The sequence below is a fragment of the Lycorma delicatula genome, chromosome 2 (genome assembly GCF_047948215.1).
Source record: "Lycorma delicatula isolate Av1 chromosome 2, ASM4794821v1, whole genome shotgun sequence".
Taxonomy (NCBI): domain Eukaryota; kingdom Metazoa; phylum Arthropoda; class Insecta; order Hemiptera; family Fulgoridae; genus Lycorma; species Lycorma delicatula.
The window spans coordinates 185769769-185792624 of record NC_134456.1 but is presented as its reverse complement, the minus strand read 5'-3'; the positions used below and the strand labels follow the sequence as shown (position 1 = coordinate 185792624).

General features: G+C 31.7%; 1 protein-coding gene across 1 annotated transcript in view; it reads right to left on the bottom strand.

Annotated features, from left to right (window-relative positions):
• The window catches only part of Wdr59 (WD repeat domain 59), a 153299-nt gene that overhangs the window by 99537 nt on the left and 30906 nt on the right, over positions 1–22856 (bottom strand). The window contains exons 3-5 of the mRNA XM_075356849.1: positions 14313–14448; positions 10879–11083; positions 2835–2968 (exon numbers count right to left, since the gene is read on the bottom strand). Coding sequence (XP_075212964.1) covers positions 2835–2968; positions 10879–11083; positions 14313–14448 — 475 coding nt within the window. The remainder of the gene's footprint in view (positions 1–2834; positions 2969–10878; positions 11084–14312; positions 14449–22856) is intronic.

Below are 22856 nucleotides of genomic sequence, written 5' to 3'. Positions count from 1 at the left end.
AAGCACACAAAATGAATTATTTATTGATTCTCTAAAGTAAGTACATCTAACAGGCAATTACAGATAGGGTTTTTTTAATGGTATCATTGATAAAAATAAATTTAACAGATGAAAATTTCAATTTTGTCAAGAAAAAACATACAATCATTCAGACAGAAAGGTAAAGAAGCCAAAAATGAACAACATGTTGTGAAAGTTTTTAAGCCAGTTCAAAAATAACCAGCAAGTAAATTTTTTCAATATTAAATCATATTTCATAATTGAATTGCATTCTAGTAAAAAAATTTCAAACAATCATTACAAAAATATTGTTTGACCAATTTTAATTACTGTCAAAATGAATGAGTAAAATATGATGCAAAGAAACTACTTGATAAGATACTGGAATGGTTTTCAAAATTTCAGAAGTTTTAACAAGAACGAGCAATGAAAAAATGTTTCAGGTTAATGACCATCAGTACTATTAAATAAGGAAACTACCAGATAAGTCAAATGATCATCTAAGGAAACCAAAAACATAATTGGGATCAGCTGTAACTGATAAAGATTTTATAATGGATGAGAGTAGGGTTTAATGAAATTCATGTAAGACCATTTTAAGAAAGCTATTGGAAGCAATAGAAATAACATGACAAGATTTACTATCCTTTGATTTATCACCCTTTTATTCATGGAAAGTATAGGTACTAATTAATCCTATTTGAATAAGCTGTAGAAGTAGCAAATTCTATAAGTAAACAACAATTCAAGTGACTGCAATTTCCAATATGATGAAGTGCTGCCTCATTGTTAAATGAATGTTTGTTTTTACTTCAATAAATGCCCCGTTGATGTGAATTTGTAATGGTATGTTTCATAACACAGTATCTACAGTTAACCTCCAAGGTCTCCAGATCAACCTTATGAAGCTTCATCTAGTAATACTGGTAAATATACACCAATTTTTCAATTGAGTGAGGCTGCGTATATGTCAACATTATTCACAACTCTGAATGGGATAAAAATTGCATCATTACTACTACAGAGTATGTCAGTATAACAAACATGGTAGAGAGAGATTAGAAAATGCATTAAAAATGTTACTAATGTTTTGATGTTCATAAGAAAGTAAGCCATATAGACCACTCATTGGTGAGAAATGTAAATTTGAATAACAACCATCTGCCAGCCACCGTGGCATGAGTGGTAGCATCTTGGCCTTTCATCCGAAGGTCCCAGGTTCAAATCCCAGTCAGACATGGCATTTTCACATCTTACAAAAATTGTCATTCATCTCATCCTCTTAAGTAATACCTAATGGTGGTCCTGGAGGTTAGAAAAAAAAACATCTTTTCAACCAGAACGTCGCTAATTTGTAATCTTCAAACATATATATCCATTTCAAATTGACAATCATTTATTAGAATTAACAATTGGTCCTTTTTGTCACAGTTCATTGACTAGTTTATTCAGTTTTCCTCTAAATAAATTTAGGTGTCTAGTTAAAAGAACACCTTAATATTTTTTGCACATGGGATAGCAAATGTGCTATCTTTTCTATATGGCAAATTTAATAGCAATGGAAATTGGCTACATTTTTATCTCAATCCTTTCTGAATTCTAATTTGCTATTCCTTGTGTTTTATACAATTCTTATAAAAATTGTATGTTACTTTTATTTCTACTCTGTAGATTTTAACCCTACTTTTCTTAAGGTCTTAAAACATTTATATAATCCTTAGAAAATATATAAATATCATACAGATAAATCCGGTTTTCTTTGACTGATCTTCTGGAATTAACCTAAGAGCTACAATTAGTCTTTATTCCTAAGATATAAAGTTTTTCTTGAAACTGAACTGTTCATCTAATAACTTCCTCCTCTCTCATTAATCGTATCAAATTTAAAAAACTTTCCCAGTTAGTAACTTCGATCAATGATCCTAATCAGTTACTTGAATGATCCTAGAAAAGGCAATAAATTATCACCCTGATCAGATCCAACCCCCTTTTCGTTGCCTGTCTCCTTTGACTGTTCTTTCTTTTTTTATCTTCCATTCCTTCTCCCTTGGACAACATATAGAATTGTACATGGTGACTGCTTGCGGGATAGTGTGCTTCCTATACGTAAAGCCAAATTGATAACTGAAATTCTAATTGGGTAGAGAGCCTGGCTTTCTACTCCTAACAATTAATCTAACCTTTTTAGAAGAATGAAATGTAAAAAAAGGATAGTAGTTTTCACATTTACCTGTCTCTGATTTCTTATTTCAGTTGCTGATCGAACATAATTATAGAACTCTTATAAAACTTTGAGTGGATATTTCTTCAATCCCAAGATTTTTCTTACTAGTTTATAAAGTTAATTCAATGCTATTTTTTCCAAAAATAAAACAATTCTTATTTATTTCTATAGTTAACACTTTTTACAAATCTGTGTTTCAGACATCTCGTTAGATAATTTTTTCTCCTTGAAATAGTAATTCAACAAGTTCCAGTTACCAATTAGCTTTCTCTTTCCTCACTGATAGTAGTCTGCATAGTATTTGTTACATTTTTGCAATATAAGTTCATTGTAAATTTTTCAAAACACTATAGGAAATTTCTGCTAACAAACTGATTCAACTACAGAAATATTTAATTATTTTACAATCCCATCTATACAAAACATGTATTTAAACTGTTCTTTACATTGGAAATCTGCCAATATAGAAAATTTCTTAACGTCATAGTAGTTTCCCCTTAAGAAGGTTTACTGCATTAAGAGTTACTCAGTACACTTAATGAATAAGTGAATGCAATACATCTAAAAAATAATAAAAAAAAAATAAAACAATTGATAACATTTTACTGACATTGGCCAAATGAGCAGTTATGTATTGTACTGGAGCTGTCCCTTTTCTTTGGTCCCATAATTTAATATCACCATTATGTGCTGTTGCTAATAAATATCTTGACATTCTATTCCACCTAACTTGCATAGCACCAGCTGAATAAGACATATATGGAAAAAATACAAAATCATTATTTTTTAATACATCATGAAGCTAAATTTCACTTTTAAATATTCAGAGTGATAGTAGGAAGCATAGCTGAAATGTAGTTTTATTACAGTACTAACGGGTAAAATATTTAGTAATAATCTAAATATTTTATCAACGGCTAGTTAAGGGTATAGCTAGTGCAACATAAGTAGCATGCAGCAACGTGAACCTTAATCTGTTTAACTACACCAACTTCATTACAACAATATGATCCACTCACATTTTATACTTCTGTCATTCTAGATAGAAAATAGTTTTATGAAATAATGATGCAAGGAGAAACATCACTCATAACTACTATAGTCAAAGACCACATTTCAAGTAAACAAGCAATTTCTAAATAATGTTGGTTAAAATAATTACTTTTAAAAATTAAATAACAGACATATTCAGCTAAGTAAGCTGAATAACAAAATATGTCATAGCTGCATTAGATGTAAACAAGTATAACAAAGGCCAATGTTTCTGAAAAAAAATTTTCAATAACTGCTACAGGATGAAAAATAATGTAAAAGAATCCATAAAATTTGCACTTCAGAAAACAGGTAAAGCAATATTGTATTATGTAAAATAGCAGCTATATATTTTATGTAATTACTGAAGTTTATTAATTTGTGTACATTTAAATAAATAAATACATATATAAACAAGTATTGGACGAAATGATTCCGGAACCGATTTAAACTTTCTCCATACTTAAAATCTCAATTAAAAAAAATCGGTTTGCGCCTCCACGTTGGTTCGTCTGGATAACCAGTTAGAAACGTGGAGATTTCTACTGGTGAACTAAATCGGAATCACCTCTCTGGATCACATCCAGAGTTGTAACTCGGGAATTTATTCCCACCCAAGGCTGACTTGCCTTTGAAAGTCAAATATGGAAGGTCTTTTAAGAAAAAATCCACCGTCTGGTAAATACCAGAGAAGGCTGCACTCGGATCCGGTGGGCAGCTGCTTAAAAGATAACAATGAATCGGAGCGTTTGGAAACACCCAAAAACAACACAACTTCAAAATTGAGGATAAGACACAAGCAAATAAACTACATTGCCACTCACAACATTAATTCTCTAACTCAACCCGGCAAACTAAAAACTCTAACAGACATAATGGACAAACAAAATATCCTAATCACAGGACTTCAAGAAATGAGAAACACCGATCGAGAGCCGTTTGAATCTCAGGGTTACAGAATTTACAAAGGAATCCCTGGGAAACGTGTGATGAAGAATTGCCCACAGTTCGGAACAGGATTTGCAATCAATCTTAAAATAATTGACTCAGTCGTAGAATTTAAGTCTTACTCCCCCAGGATTTCAACCTTAACCCTAAAATCAGCCAATAAATTCTACACCATAATAAATGTCCATGCTCCCACCAACGACAAAAACAATCTTAAAAAAGATAGAGAAGAAATGGACAAATTCTGGGAACTTCTTGACCAAACTGCAAACAACATAAATAAGACCCACACGAAGATTTTAATAGGGGACTTTAATGCCCAACTTGGTAAAGAACGAAGATATCGTGATATTATCGGAAAATGGCCTGCCCAAAAGAAAACTAACAAGAACGGCCAAAGACTTGTCGAATTTTGCAGAAACCATAATATGATCTCAAAATCCACTTATTTTATGAGAAAACCAAACAAATTGAAGACTTGGAAACACCCAGATTGGAAAAAAGGAGAATGGCAACAGGATCATGTTTGCATGGACCGGAATTATCACAAGGAGATTTATAATGTAAAAGTCTTGAGAGGAACAGATACTGGATCGGACCATTACTTAATTAAAGTTAAAATAAAATTCACCCCGCATAAAAAGAAAAAATCCCAACCTAAAAACAAAAGAGCTTATGATCCACATAAATTAATAAACAATGCCATCTTTGAAGAAACAACAAAAAAAATCAAATTAACTAATAATTTAAAAGAACTGACATCCCAACTGAAAGAAATAGCTGAAGAACTAGCCCCTATAAACCCAAGAAAAAAACACCAATGGTGGAATGAAGAATGTGACAAAGCAGTCAAAGACCGACACCGGGCTTGGATCAACCACCAAACCCAGAAAACTGAAGAATCTAACCATGAATTCACCAAACAAAGGAAAATAACTCAGAAAATTATAAGAGGAACCAAACGACAAGCCCAAAAAAACTTGATTCAGCAAATAGAAGAAAGTTCCAAGAAAACTAATTTCCAAGACTATTATAAAATTTTTGGTCAGGCTCTTCAAAGATATGAACCACCCACCCTTATGCTGAGAGGAAAAAAAGGAAATATGGCCCACACCAATAAAGAAAATGCTGAAATTTTGGCAGAAACCTTCAATAGACTCCTCAACTGTGACGACCCCCCAGAGCCTTTTGAGATTGACACTGAAACTCCAGTTAAAACTTCACCAGTAAATATCAACCCGCCAACAATTCAAGAAGTTCTCGCAGCCTTAAATGAAATAAAAAACTACAAAGCAAGCGGAGAAGACCAGCTTTTCGTAGAACTCTGGAAACACTCATCAGTTTATTCAGTCAAAACTTCCCTACATCTATGCCTCGTGAAAATATGGAACGAAGAAAAACTTCGAGAACACTGGACCACAGCCCTCATCCATCCATTACATAAAAAAGGGGATAAAACTACAGAGGCATATCTCTCCTGGATTGCACATACAAAATCCTGTCGAGAATCATATACAACCGATGCAAAGACCAACTTGAACTGGAACTTGGGGAATACCAAGGGGGATTTAGGCCATGGAGAGGTTGCCCGGAGCAAATAATATCCCTAAAACTTATGATGGACTTATATAAAAGACGGAAAAAACAACTAATAATCACCTTCGTCGACTTTAAAAGGGCCTATGATTGTATACACCGACCATCCATGCTGAATATTCTAAGAAACCTGGGCCTTCACCCTAAACTCGTAAACATGATAAAATTAACTTTAACCGATACCCAGTCCAGAGTGAAATTCAGAGGTGAACTCTCTCAACCCTTCTACATAAAAACTGGATTGAGGCAAGGAGACGGCCTCTCACCACTCCTTTTTAACTGCGCCCTTGAATTTGTCATGAGAAAATGGTATGAAATAAATCCCAAAAATATAAAAATGGGTACTAAGAAAAACTCCATCACACTAAATTGCCTAGGATTTGCAGATGACCTCGCTCTTTTAGCAAATAATATTCAAGAAGCCAAAACACAAATCATGAGCCTTCAAAACCTAGCACAAAAGATAGGGCTTCATATCTCTTTCGAAAAAACTGAACTAATGGCCATAGATCCTCTGGTAATAGAGCACATTACGGTAAACAATCAGAAAATTAAAATAGTAAAACAATTTAAATATCTAGGGGAAATAATAACTTATAATTTAAATGAAAAAGTGACATGGCAAAACAGGACAAATAAAATGATTAAATCCCAAAAATTAACTTGGTCAACATATAACAAGAAATGCCTTTCTGCTAAAACAAAACTTAAACATTATAAAACTGTAGTACAGCCAGAAGTCACCTACGGAAGCGAGACCCTTTTCAAAATCACTCAGAAAAACCGAATTGAAAAAATTCTGAAAATAGAGAGGAGAATTGTCAGAACGTGTATCAATAAAAAACACCAAAAAGAAGGCCAATGGTGGATTGTGCCAAATGAGGTGGTGTATCGAGAAATAGAGCCTGTTACTGATACTACGCGGAAAAAAAGAATCTCTTTCTTCGGTCATCTCATAAGGACACCGCAAACAAGACTGTCAAGAAATATCATTGAAAAGCTCTGGTTCCAAAAGCTAGAAGTAGGATGGATCAAAGAAATTAGAGAAGATATGAAAGAATTGGGAATTTCCCTGACTGACCTACAGAATAAAACTGGAAAAATTACAAAGCTAAAAGCATTAGATTTAAACAAAAGACAGACAAACGACAAAATACAACGAAGAGGGTGTTTACGGATGAAGAAAAGAAAGCAAGATCTGAACGTATGAAGAAATACTGGGCAGCTCGAAAGAGTAAAATAACACGCTTTTCTCAGAAAAGATCCAACTAAAATTGACTTAAGTGGTCCCATGTTGGCCGTAAAAGCATAATAAATAAATATAAATAAACAAGTATTTCTAATTATCATATTTAAAACAATACTGGCTTATTTTTCATGTTTATGTTGATATAAATTGGTACTTATAAGAAAAACTTCAATATTAACAAAACCTTTATAAATATATTTTAAGAATAAATAATGCCTACAAAGAATAAAAAATTGGAAATATTCTTTTAAAAACTTACTCTCACATAATTTTTACAATATTTGATTGTATAATTAAATCTGAACAGACATTAGATTAATCTTAAAATCATGCAATTCACTTTTAGATTAAAATGTGTAAATTCAGTACCTAATTAATCCTATGTTACAATTGTGGGCTGCTGCTTCATAGGCAAGAGTCGTCAGTTTCACAAAAAAAAAATTATTATATATTATCCGCAGTGAAGCAATATGTATAATCATATTTTAATTTTCAAACACTACTCCATTCCTAACTTAATACTGTTAATTTTTAATTGCAGCATACACTTTCTTTTTCAACCCATGAAAACATACCATGTTAAAAAATAGAACCGATAAACATAATTTTTTGTCTTTTTAACATGATACATAAAACAAATTTGTTTTTTAATGCTGAAAACGAATTTGAAGTCGGAATTTTCCAAAACCATAAGTTAATGAAAAATTCCAAAATTTAAATTTTAAAAATTGTTGGTATATTATACGTACATTTTTTGTTTTATGCGATTACTTTATATTTACGCACTCAGTATATTTTCAACTTTATTAATCACTTGTTAATCATGAAACAATACCTTAAGTAATAACAAAAATCATCATTTCTGTACAATTCAAAACAACATAAACCTTGTTGGCTTTGTTAGCTTAATGCTCTTAATAGTATAATCTCTTCAGTCAGTGTGATAATTGCATTAAGTGAGTGAATCGTGAAGTCACAAAAGTGTGTAAATGATTCAGACAGTTTTTGTTACATGTGATAAGTTCGCTATAAAATCACATAACAAAAATATTACACCTTTAATTAAATTAGCTTATCAAAAGCTACTTGAGTAAAATCAGTGATCAGGATAAGATATGAGCCCCTCGTATGATATGCAGTAATTGTGCGGTCAACTTAAGAGGCTAAAAAGCACACGAAAGTCCATGTATTGGTTCATGTCAAATCATACACATACCAAATGGTATCCCTATGATTTGACATGAACCAAAAGTTCACTTAACCAATTCTTATTTTTCTTATTTCTTATTCTAATTCTTATTTCTGTTAACTTATGTGCCTGGAATTTTCTAATAAGTCTAAACATACTGTACTCTTATCTTGCATTGGCATCTGCCCTCAGACCTATAACACAGTGAATCAATTCCAGTTCCCTAAATTCCTTAAAATTTGTTGCATGAAGAAAGGTGATGAAAAAGCAGACATTCTGGAAAAAGACAATCATGATTCACACTTGAATTTACAATCAGGTGAAATACATCTTTTAACACACAATGAGCTAAATGACTTGATAAGAGATTTAAACTTAAAAAAAAAATCAAGCTGAACTTTTAGGTTCAAGACTGCAAGGATGGAACTGGAATTTACTTTTAAAAAAATACAAAAATCTTGGGCTATAGAAGCCGAAAGAAAGATTTTTTTCAATAGTTTGTTGAAGAAAATTACTTAGTTTTTTTTACAAATATTTGTGAGCTTATGTTAAAATTAGGACAAGTTAATGAACCTGAGAAGTGGCGCCATTTCGTTGATTCCTCAAAGTATAGCTTAAAAGCAGTTATGCTTCATAATAGTAATATAAATCCTACTATATCAATCTGTTATGAAATTAATGTGAATAAAATGAATAATTTTATGAAAACTATTACTGAGAAAGCAAATAAAAAGCATAGTTGGAAATTTAAAAATAATAGCTCTTTTGTTAGGAATGGGTATATAATAACCTATTGTTTTATTTGTGAATAGGACAGTTGAGCTAGGAATCAGAATTTAGTAAAACAGTGGAAGAAATGTGAGAACTTAACTCCTGGAGAAAAAACATTGTTCATAAGCCTCTAGTTAAATAAAAAAAAAAATATTTTCACCATGCCTTCACATCATACTAAGATTAGTAGAAGTTTCTGTAAGTCATGAAGGACAGTCAATAATTTTTGAACACAAGGCAGATTCCCAAAAATAAGTGAAGTAAAAAAATTAAAGAAGGGATTTTTATTGACTAACAATTAAGGGAATTGATCGGAGATGAAATGTTTAACTGTGTTGACCGATCCTTAGACATGAAAATTTCTGGGTATTCATAAGTCATAAATAATCAGGATATTGGAGACAAACTGATATATTCATACAGACCTATGGGATGTAATATTTTTCACAAAAGTCCATTTCCTGCATTCACATATAGATTTCTTCCTGCCAAACCTTGGGGAAAAAATGAATGATGATATGAAAACTATTATTGAAAAAGTCAATAATAAAAGTTTTGTATATCACTGTAGTTGTTCATACATGAGGTAGCACTTAATTGGAAAAAGGTTAATAAATCTGAAAACTGTTGGTCCAAATAAATTAAAACTAAATATGCACTACAAGAAAGACAAAATTATGAAGAAAGTAATAAGAAATATTTTATAACTCTTTCAGTAGTTAACTTCCTTTTTGTTTACTGTTGTCTGAATTTTACTGCTGGTCATTTACAAAATTGCCAGTTACATTAGACAGGGTGTAACTTCAAACACTATTGTCTAAACTCAGCTACAACCACTAATTTGGGTTAGTTTACTGCAAGATAGTAAATCAAGCATAATAAATATATTTCAGTTTTTCTTATCATCACTTCTTAATTTATATATATATATATATATATATATATATATATATATATATATATATATATATAAGTACATTAAATCAAAGTAAGCTCTGCATACTGGATCTAACTGACTTTTTATTAGCTAATACTAAGTACAAACACTAACTAAAAAATTTGTGTGTTGATTTCCCCACTAAGAAAGATGTGTGCTAAGAATTTTAAGCGTAGTTTACTGCTGCTACAATACCTCCAGCTGGTTCTTCATTCCATTTACCAACTTTGATGATCAAGGTATTAAGTTTTTAACAAGAGGCTAGAGGAATCCCAAGACAATGAAAAAACCACATTAAATGCTTTGAAAACCATTTTTTCAAAATGGCTAATAAAATGATATATCTAAATATATTTAAGACTACACAGAACAATCTCAAAACCAAAATATTGATGAGAATTGGAGTAATATATAATAATGAAGCAAATAACAGAAGTAAAGCCTACTTTAAATATTTTTCTTTTCTTTGAAAAAAAAATTCTTTTTAAAAACAAACCAGAGCTGCTGGATATCCAGACAAGTAACAGTAACACTAGACAACTTGAACAATTGTTTTTAAATCAGGAAAATGATTTATGGTTTTAAAAAACCAAACAGATTTTTAATTAGATTTCAGTGTCAATATCAACATTATGTTGTTTTGATAAATAAACATAAAAATCTTAATTATTTTTTAATTTAAGAACCAGCCCAACGTAGAACAATAATAAGTAACTAATTTTTAATGTTAATATCACTCTTTACACAGTTTCATCACTCAGTTTTAAACAACAATCAATAAAAAAGTTTGTGGATTACCATCCTCTGCAATCATTCTCTATTTTTTAAACCATGATAAACAGTTTTAACCAAATAATCACTGAAAAAACAAGTCCATAATTATTTCATTAACTTCAGACATTTTGTAATATTAAACAGTTTACTAAACATACCAACAGCTGATAAAGATATACAAGGTCGTCTAGCATCTCTTAGATCCCAAATGTGAGTATAAGTATCAATTGAACATGAGGCAAGAAGGTTTGGATCAAAACGATTCCAGTTTAGATCAGATATTACTCTAGTGTGCCAACCAAGAGCATGTAACACTATCAATTCTCCAGAGACCCAAGAAAGTATTTCAACTTTCTGATTACTCTGTTAAAAAAAATGTATAATGATAATAATAAACAAAAACACACCCACAATAGCTGAAAAATAAAATTAATAATTTAAATAAATTAAACAACATCAAAATTATAAACAGAGAAGTTTTATGTGTGTATATATAGTATATTACACACACGCGTGTGCACCCACATACAGGTAGATAACAAACACAAAGAAAATAACTAGGATCACTTGTAGTTTCAAAAATATCTTATAATAAAAAAAAACATTGGCATTCGAAAATAATTACTAGGAATATCAGTGACAAGTTCTCTAAGTAGTGTAATTGCATGAAACTTATTTTCATAATTACAAACCACTTAAAAGTACTTACAGTGAGGCCTCACACTAACTTCTAAAAACTAAATATTAGAATTACAGCATACAATAAATACAGCAACAATAAACAATATAGACAGCAATTAGCAGCAAAGTGAATTCAGGAACTAAAAATATATTTAATATAATGTAAAATGCTTTACAAGGCTCCACCAAATTTTAAGATTCATTTTTCCTGACTTTTCTGAACCAATTTAGTAAAAATTTCCTGACTTTCATATTGTTACAGCTATTTCTCTGCAAAATATATGGATATTTTATTTTTTGCTGCCTCCATCACCCCTATAGTTGCCCAATCATTCCTGTTTTTATTATTTATTATTACTAGATTCATTCTTAAAGTTTATTTTTTAATGATTTTTTACAATATACACTTAAAATTAGTCTATTTTTTATGATCAACTGTTACAGTAAATTACATTGCAAAAAAAAAAAAAAATACAACACTATTTAATATTAATAAGTTTCTTCCATACGAACGAACATCGTGGTAACAAAGTAGCACAGATAAGAAATAAAAAATTAACTAAAGCAATTTTTTTTAAAATTTGCTTTTTATTGGCACCTAAGATGCATAAAATTTTTTCACAAAACTAACTAGCCTATATTATTAAGAAAAGTAATAGAAAAAAAGTATTTAATAACTTGGTTTGCATAAAAATGCTAAGAAAGACAGATTTCAACTTAACAAAAATATGTATGATCACAACTTAAAGGAAAACTAAAATCACTACGAGTAAAAGTAATATAGATTAAAAACTAGAACAGAACACCTTATTTTGTACAGAAAACAAATGTTATAAACATTTACTTGAAAAAATATTTTGTCATTATTATTCCAGCATATTTGCAGAATGCCTTCAAAGTATGGTGCGATTGTTTAGTGTCAATAATTATTGACATAAAGGCATTTAGTAGTTCCAAGCTGGAATTTTGATGATATACAAATATTAGGAAACATAATTTTAAACATCACTTTATAACTTATTTTGTACAACATTGAGAACCCACATAATTCAGGTCCAGTCAAATGAACACCTGATGTTTGACTGCCCTGCTCTTGGGGGGGGGGGGGGGGCAGAGACTGGGCCACCCTGGAACTTAGAGGTCAAGGGGAAAATTGGCCACTCACAAGTGGCGAGAGCATGTCAGCGAGACCATTGTCAGAGCATGTGGGAGTTTCTTTATGTGGTTGCTACATTCAACCGACATAAGTAGTTTATCTAACGGAAGACTCCTACTGCACTTCTGTCGGAAGCTAACCTAAAAATATATGGCTGACCATCAGCCAACTATGGCTCCAAGCACTTTAATATGGTGGACAGGTACTTACTGGCATTCAATGACCTAGGCGTGGCAACAAATTGCTGTCTAGACAAAGAAAATTTTAATTTATGGATGTCATATATATTTTTAGTAGTTGACGGGGTCCGCCTACCCATTTTAATAAATATATGACAAGTGAGCGGTTGGGACACGTAAACCGGTGGTGTATGGCACTGCGCTTAGTCTGCTCACACTGATAGGTAAGCTCTAGCAGCTATTTAGGACACTGGTCGCTAAACTATTTCAAGGCTCAGTAGTCGTTTGTGGCACAGACATTCAGTCTTATGCTTTAAGATAACTGAATGGGGTGGTGGCAGGAGAAATGCCAAGCAAACCAATAATTTCCGCCTTAGAAATATCATCTTTATAAAGAAAAGAAGTAATTGTGTTGCCATTTTGCATAAATGAAGTAGAGGATTCAAATGTATCATTTGCTGCTGAAATGCTATTACTCTGATCAGAAGATCCAGGCCAAGAACACACAGATGTATCACAACCACCACTCTCGCAACTGTTGATCAAAGTTTTAGTCTGCTGAATTGAAGTACCACTGAGAGATAAGAATGTTTTTAGTGAAGGCTGAGAATTCCTTATCTTAATTATTTCATTATGCCACTTTCCTTTATTGTGCGACTTCACTGACTTTCAGTATTAGCCCAGTCCAAAATGTTTTTTACACACATCACAAAAAGCATGATTCTCCACCTCTTCTCAACCAACTGAATTCTGCCTGTAAGTTTATATCTAACCTCTGGCCATTAAAGTCTTTTTATATGAAATTTAAAAGCAATTAATTACCTAAACTTAAAAAAAAATTCATGATGGTTTTAGAGAAATTCCAAGAAAGGTAAACACCTTTAAATTTTTCAATGGTAACTTTTTGTTAAAATTTCACCAGTGAAAAAATTAACTGCAATTTGGAATATTCCTCCTTTAATATAAAAGAATAATTGGGAAATGTAAAAAAGAAAAGGACATGTTAATGGCTGCTTGAAGCATGTAATTGCAGTGTACTCAGAGAGAATGTGACGAGGTTGCCACTTTTTACACTGGGTTATGATAATAGCTTCCTGATTTTAATAGTCACTTATTCTTAAAAAATAATAACAGCCAACTCTTATCAAATAACACAGCAGAAATGCTTTCATGTAACTTGACACAACATTCAAGGTAAATGTCTACATCTGACCAAAAAGAAAGGGTTCTTTTACCACAATGATGCACTTGCACACACTTTTCATGTTGTTGGCACAAAAATCATGATTTACAAAAGAGTGGTTCATAGTGCAACTGTGAAGTTTTTGCTTTGCTATGCAATACAACCACACCTCCATGTCTGCAGCAAATCTTTCAAACTTAGCTTGTACAGCACCCACAGCACCTTAACAATGATCACATACATACTTATCTGAAACCATTGAAACTGTCTTATGTTATGCCTTAATTACCACACACAACTACAATTAATTACAATTAAAAAAACAAAGGTAAAATCAATTACAAAAAATTATTTAACTTAAAACCAAACAAATTTAAAAAATATTTAACTTACAGATATGGCGCATAATTGTGAATGTGTTGAACTAGGATTCCATTCAGCAGTTCCAACTTCATATTTACTTTGACGAGGAAATTTACGCAGAGTATCTGATGGATCATCTAAGTTTTTAACACCTAAATATCGTCGGCTGTAATCAAACAAATATAATTATAATTAAAACGGCATGATATCATGTATTATGATCAATAATAAAACTAAAATGTCTAAAGGTAATGAATGTTAACTAAAATAAGAAGCTTTTATTCATAAATATATAGAATGCATACAGAGATTACACTAAAAAAATAGGCCAGAAAAAGCTTAAATAAAAATGGGTATGACAAAAAAAAATCTTATGCAACACAAAAAATTTTCAAAATAGAAATATTTTCCCAAATCACAGCCAAGTGCTCTCATAATCAAATTTCAACGCTCAGTAGTTCTGCTAGAATTTCTATCACATACAGTACAAAGAAAATGACTACAAGTATTCCAACAAAACCCTAAAGAATCAGTAGCATTCAAATAAACCAGATTTACGAAATTGCTCTCAATATAAATAATAATTACTAAATCTGGGTATAAATTCATCACTACCAAATTTGGGATTTTTTAATTCAACCATTTGCCTCATTTCCAGACCAAATAGTTCTTTACATAAACATGGTAAAATAGATTATGACTAGGCAATACAAATACACTTGTTAAAAACTTATTGAGGAATCTGCTTAAAAAAGTTAAAGTATTGAGAATGAGGAAATATTTAATTTTAAATATGTTCTCGGGACAACAAAAAGAAAAACTGTAAAATGCTGAATAATATTAATTTTTACAATAAAAATTTATCATAATTAAAAACCTTTTGAATTGAAAGATCTTTTAAATGTTAAGTATCACGTGATGAGATAAGCACAAGGCTAGTGTAACATTAAAAATCTACTATATTCAAGCAGAACTAAAGGAGCAATTCTGTTTACAGTTTCAATGGAAGCATATGACATTTCCAATCAGAATCCAACACAATTTATTGTTGGATAATTGAATTACTATTTTACCAACAACTGTAGCAGTTTTTCAATGGGTAAAATATCAAGAAATCTTTATCTGTCAGCATATAAAAACAAACAAAAGCAATCTTTAATGGAAAAATTGTTGCAGAGCCTGAGACAATATTTGATTTACACGTTTGGATTATATGACTAAAAAAATTTGGACGAGATGAGTAGACAATTGTGAATATGTAATTTTCAGCCACAACAATAAATCCATTTAAAATATGTGCATAATGTGTGTTTCAGGGCTAATTATAAAATAAATTCAGTTGAAACATAAACTTTTATAATGACACATCAAGCTAAATTGTATCATAAAGTACTTTAAAAAACTTACTTCTGCTTGTAAGTTTTTAATCATCTTGTGAACATGGATCTCAAAACAATCCATGAAAACAGAAGCACCAGTCACTGAGGGTGGTTGAAAAATGAATGAAAAGACTTGAAGAAAATGTCAGAAATATTTTATTACACAATTTACTTCTACGTGTCATTAAAAAAGTTTAATTTTTAACTTAATATCATCATTGACCAACATCGACAAGAACAAAGCAAAATAAATTCAAAAGATTAAGAAATAAAAAGGATGGTGCATGTCATAACCTTTGTTTATGCCATTTTTCCATTAATTTCAATTACATTTAGAAATGTGATACCAACAGCAGTAAATAACTGCTACTAATTTTTACCTGTAAGCAATTCTATCTCTCTTTCCAGACAAACTTAGGAAAAGAGGAACCTCTACCCTAAATTTAATATTTCTATATTTACATGAATGACAATATTGAACTGTTTGTTTAAAAATTAATATTAATTTTCTTTTCAAAGTTTACAAGCAGGAATAAAGCAGACATTTATTAATTTGAATAATACACAATGAGTTGTATATTAAAATTATGTAACACACCAAATTGCAATCAAGCAATTAAGCCTCAAGCTCCCTGTAATTAACAAAATGTTAATATTACCACAACTGAATCATTATTTAGAAAAATATGTTTTCTCAATAAAGCTGAAGAAATTTTGTCTCCCTGCTTTAATTTTATTTAAAAATATATATATTGTAATATCTAAACTGTTCTTTTGCAATAAATGATTTGCTTTTGAGAGGCCAGTAAAAAAATTGAATATTATTTATTAGTTTTAAACTTTTAGATTTAAATATCTGAATTGTCCTCTCTTAATAGTGTTCTGCTTACAAAAACTGTTTAATAAAAAAACTAAAAGGTATCATAAAGGTTAAAGTTTTAATTCAAAAACTTGGATCCATTATAAAAATTTCCCATATTTTAAAATTATGAAATACATTAAATAAAAGTACAAAATACATTAAATAAATGCTGAGGAACAATTTATAGATATAATAAAAATAATTTAAACTAGAAAGTGATAAAATTAGTAAAAATAATTTTACTTTAAAAATCAAATTGTTAACTTCAACTTTCAAGCAATAAAAGGAAGCAGCATCAAAGCGTAACCCACAGTGCATGCGCATAGCTTCAAAACCAAAAAAAACCATGCTTTTGAGAAATTCTAAAGTTATAGTATGTATGAGGTATTTTTATGTTTTTTTTTCTTCATATGCACATGAAATATTTTATAACAAATGATATGATCAACACAAAAACATTTTACTCCTAAAACAATACTTTATAAAAATGTGTATTAATGAACAGCCCACGTCATATTGTAATTAGAATAAATGGGTTTGTGTACCTAAAATCAAAACTATATCAATTTTACAGAATAAAAAAAGTAGAAAGAAATGATTCTTTTCTAGTTAAAAAATATAAAAATACAAATAATCTACATTGGACAGTCAGCTACTGCTTCAAATAATTAAACTGAGGAAGTAAGGTTGACTAACTTGAAAATAAGAAGGAAATGTGAATACAAGTGCTCACATTTCCTCTATGAAAATGGAATACTACTGTATAATAGATTAAGGAAATAAAGTAATATATCATACTTATAAACAATACCCAAATAGTAAATTCAGTTCTAACATTTAATTTCTTTTATGCAGATTGTCTCATGTGCCACATCATTGTTTATATCAAACCAACACTCTTCTGTTGATTTAGTCATCTTAAACTTTTCATTCCAATATAAAAACTTCACAATTATGAATATCTACCTTTTTATCACACAAATAATTCCAACTCTAATATAAAAGATTTGATAGAAAATGTTTAACAGCAGAGTAACTGCCAAAGGAGAAAACATATCTAACAATAATAGAATCCTTTAACACGCCAAAGAAAATATAGAATGCCATGTATATTTTGCTGGGAGAGAAATTAAACTGAAAATAAAAATGAGTTATACAAAAGTAACAAATGTGAAAGTAAAGAGAATGATTACACCGATAGACAAAAAAAACTTTTTTTAATGATTCACCATTTTTTGATTGCTTTTTTGTTTACATAACATATCTGTAAATAGTTTTACATTAGTTTTTATTTAGCCCTTAGTTTTAAATAAATTATGCTTAAAAAAAAAATTAAGGGAAAAATTTATAATTTTGCATGGCCATACCTGTGTTAGAATGATTTCGCTGATGCTTTTCTTTTATAAATGGCTTCAGGCACATCCCAAGTTAATGTCCAACAGTGATTGGCTAGCATGTTAGTATTCCATTTCCCTTTATAGCAGCTTTCCATTACCAAAATGTCTGGGTGGAAATGTTCACCATGTTCGTTATTTACATCTCCGAGGATGTCCAGGAAAAAATCCAGATGTGTGTGGACAAAATGTATTTTCAAAGACATATATTATTTTATGTAGTAATACATACAGCTCTCCACAATTACAACAATATTGTGGTAATTGTCGGAGGATTTTTGTTTGCCGAGAAAAGTTTTAAAATGTCTTTAAATGAAGCCCAAGCTCTACTTTCCACATTATTTAACATTAAGTTAAATACATCATCTTTGACCAACTCTTTTATTTGAGGACCAACAAATATTCCTTCTTTAATTTTTCCTTCACTTACATTAGGAAATTTCTGCCTGATGTACAAAAATCAGGGTCTATCCTTCATTGCTTTTACAAAATGTTTCATTAGTCCTAGCTTCACATGGAGAAAAGGTAAAAATATTTTTGTTGGGTTCAACTAAGAGCGTCTTTTTCAATAATTTACTTTTTCAAGGGCGTCTTTCTTCATCACATCGTATGTCTCTTTCAAATTAATATCATAAGCGATTTATATCGAAGGACATTTGTTACCGTTGTGTAGTAGAACCACTTTTAAACTGTACTTGGACGAATCTATGAAAAGGTGCCAGTCCTCAGGTTTATGAACCCAAAATTTTTGTATTTATTGAAGTAAATTCCAATCTTGCAGTCTTGATCCTAACAGTTCGGCTTGATTTTTGATTAATTTAAATCACTAACAAAGTCATTTAATTCACTTGTGAATGTGGCTTATTGGAAGATAATTCAAAATCAAAATCACTGTTCTCTTCTTCAGTACTGCCTGATTCTTCATCACTGCTTTCGAAACATACATTCAGAGGTGAGGAACTGCAATAATTTCACTGAGCGGTATAGGCCTGATTGCAATGAAGGATATTTTACAGTATTTAGATTTTTTAGAAATTCCATACACACTTGTTAAACAGAAGCAACAATCAGTTACATGATCCTGTGGTTCGCACCAAACCATAGGTACACCAAATGGCAAAGCCTTCCGCGTACCTTTCAGCCAGCCTCTTAAATACACAGAACAATTAGTACATACTAAATGAGGAGCCCAAGTCTTATTCTGATCACCAATTTTACACTGAAAGTACAAATGATATGTTTTTTTAATTAGGTGTAATGTTTTTTTCTATTTGATTTTACGGTACCACATACATAACAAAAGGCATCCACATCATTTACACAATTTTAAGGCATTATGACACTGTACTGCTAATAAACTTAAGACAGCAATAAGACTGAACAAAATTAATTTATTCCTAAATCCAGTGCTTAATGTAAACAACACAGCTGTGTTTTCAGCTACATGTTTTGACCTGCACAGACATGATTAATCTTGTCCAGGAAGGCTCACTCTTCAGTGTTAGATATGACATCATAATATGTGACTATGACATGATTTAATTCTTTGTCTAGTATTGTTTATTTATAGCTAACAAATTATGTTAACAAAGTTAAACAATAAAAAATGAGCTAACAAAATACAATATAGATGCTTAAAATGCTAACTATATGTTGAAAAATGAAAAAAAAATCCTTTAATTAAAATTTAAAGATCTTTCAAAAATGGTGGGTGATAGAAAGATTCTGAGTTCAAATTCATTTCCAGCATTAAAAAAACAGATTCAAATAAAGTATCACATGTTAGAAAAGGAAATTATGTTTATCATTGTTATGGGTTAAATATAAAATTAGAAAAATATAAGTTGAAAAAAGATACTTATAGTAAATTTTTACAAGAATATTGTATTGCTGATTGTATCCGGTGTGATTGTAAGATGACGTTATCTGTCAATGTGTAGTACTGCAGGGTGCAGGGTAGCGTTCAGTGTGACATCATGAGCATTCCAGTGTGGACAGCAGGAGAATGCAATAGGTTTCTTGGTGAGTTAATATGGACAATTAGTGAAAGGAGTAAAGTATCAAATTCATTCATTCATAAATTATAGGGTAATTTTGATTGTGAACAGCAAAGGTATGTGCTGAGAATAGAACTGAATGAACTTTAGACCAATCTTTTCTTCGTAGAAGAAGTAATACAATACCAGTTTTTGAAGTTGTAAATATTAGTAGTCATTATAGTGTCTTATCAATGGGACTGAATCCGATTTTTAATATTTAATTACTTGTAAATAAATCCTGACCTTACTTTAAACTCTATTTTGTATGTAACCATTGTTTATTATTGTTGTTTTTTTTTTGAGCCATCACTTTTTATTCCCCCCTGGAGCTGGACCTGCAACTAAGCAAATACACAGCTCCTCGGGGTGCCATCACCTCAAACTACCTCGTCAAGAACTTATGTTCCCCAGATAGCTGGGTCTCGATCTTTTAATTATACACCATTCCTCTAATGAAGGAGCACCAAGAGGATCCCCTTACCGGGACTCCAGACTTTAGGCCATGCTGCTAATGAGGAACCCCAAAGGGATCCCCCACCAGATCCAAGGGAGTCCCGCTCCAATAATCGGAAGTGGGACACTGAAGCGGCCCACCCATTCTGGACAGGGCTTTCCCAACCCAGGTCTTCCCCAAGACACAGGTGACGGATCTCACTTGTTGGTGCAGGCCCTGCAGCTATGTCCCCCAAATATTAACACTTCGCCTCTGTTGGACAATCCTTTTGCAGATGCCCCTTGACCCCACAATTAAAACAATGTCCCCATTTATAGTAGGCCTCGGCAGACATTTGCATCAGTAAATACATATCAAATTTCGCCTTCACGTAGGCCTCAAACGGACATCTTCACATCCAACCTAACATGATTCCCTCAAACTAACCGAAACCGCATATTTGTGGAATGTTCTAGTCACTAGAATATTTTCACAAATATCTGTACTGCAGGCACTTTACACTCCGCACAGAGCATTCAGCAATCCCATAGCTGCTCAATTTTAAAAATCTTCAGGGTCAAATAGCACCCTAGGTAGAGTGCCTGCAAGAATACAATTTCAAGGCAGAACATCGACCAGGAAGGAAGCATTCAAATGCAAATGCTCTGTCCAGACAACTCTGTAATGTCAACTGTGGTCACTGCTGCAGGGTAGAGCAATGAGCTGGAGTTACGGATCTAAGTCGAATTATTACAGTAGCAGCGACAGGATGTCAGAGATGAGATGAGAGAAACTCAATTGGTAAATGTAGATACTGGCCCACTTTTAACTGAAAAGGAGGCTAGTGATAGACTGAAATGGGAGAAAATTAATGATCGAAGTCTGGTGTACAAGAGTTACAAGGCACAATGGGAATCGCTGGTAGTGAAGAATGAAGTCCTATAATGGGAATGGCAGTCCACGGATGGAAAACAGTCCATCCTACAACTTGTTCTCCCAAATGTAAAGTGAAGGAGGTCCTGGAAGAAATTCATGGTGGAACTTCAGGAGGTGGAGTCAGTTAGGCGTAGATAAAATTTAGACAAGGTGTGAACGACACTACTGGCTCCATGTATGAGACAATGTGGAGAATTAGTGCAAATGATGTGAAACATGTGAGACTAGTTGAGAACCCAGACTGTGGAGCCAAAGCCACATGCAGCAGTACAGCGAGGGAGCACCATTTGAGCACATCGCCATCGATATTGCTGGACCTTTTCTGGTCATCAACGGAGGAAATAAGTACTTACTGGTAGCTATGGATTACTTCACCAATGGTCGGAAGTCTATGCTTTGCACAACCAAGAAGCATCATCGGTAGCATCATAGAGTGTCTCTATAAAGGGGGGAATTTAGAACCTCGTCTTTTGCAAGAGGTTTCGAGCGTTTTGGTATATGTAAAACGAGAACCACATCACTGCATTCACAGTCAGATGGTATGATAGAATGCTACATCAATACAATAGAGGAGCACCTAAGAAAGATCGTGTCAACTAATCAGCACGATTGGGACAAGAAACTACCTCTCTTTCTAGTGGCTTATAGAATTGCTGTAGATGAATTGACCGGCATTACACCGACAAAATGATTTTCAGAAGAGAGTTGAGGCTATCATGTGATTTACTCTTCGGTTCACCACCAGGGAAACAACAACCCTCAATCCAGTACGCAGCAGAATTGGTTAGTCATCTAACAGAAGTACATCATTATGCCCGACAACATCTGAAGATGGCCAGTGACCGAATGAAAGTAACGTACAACTACAGGCCAACTCATCTGGGTTTCAAGGAGATCGAGTTTGGCTTTACTGTCAAAGGAAAACAATCAGATATCTGAAACTACAGACGAATTGGGAGGGACCATACACCCAAACAAAATCAACGATGTGGTCTACAGGATTCAGTGCAGCTCAAGAACAAAGAAAATAGTGGTTCATTTGGATCGTCTGGCGCCTTATCTGCTGAAAAAACCTATCAGACCTAACTTAATTGAACAGCTAAAAATATTTATTGTAAATAAATAAAAACCAAAATCCGTTTCTAGATACACTTTCCAGTATATCTATGTGTACATAATTAAGAGCAAAATTCAAAAAATGAATTAAAATAAATTAATATTAAATTCAAAATTAATAAAAATAAAAAATAAAAAAAACAAAAATTAATGTAACCCATAATAACCTTCCTATAACTGCATCTTGACCTAACATAAATCTAAAAGAAGAAAAAGAAAATAAATTTTCATTACATTCAACGACAGCGATATACAAGAAAAAAAGGTATAAAAAAATCTTGGACTATCATTTAAATTACAGGTTCCTCTAAACAGATTTAAAAACCGCCAGATCGCTTAAATTTCAATTAATAAAATATACTACTTCAGAAATAAACCTTAGTTTAGAATAACAGGGTATCTAATCCTGGTTTAT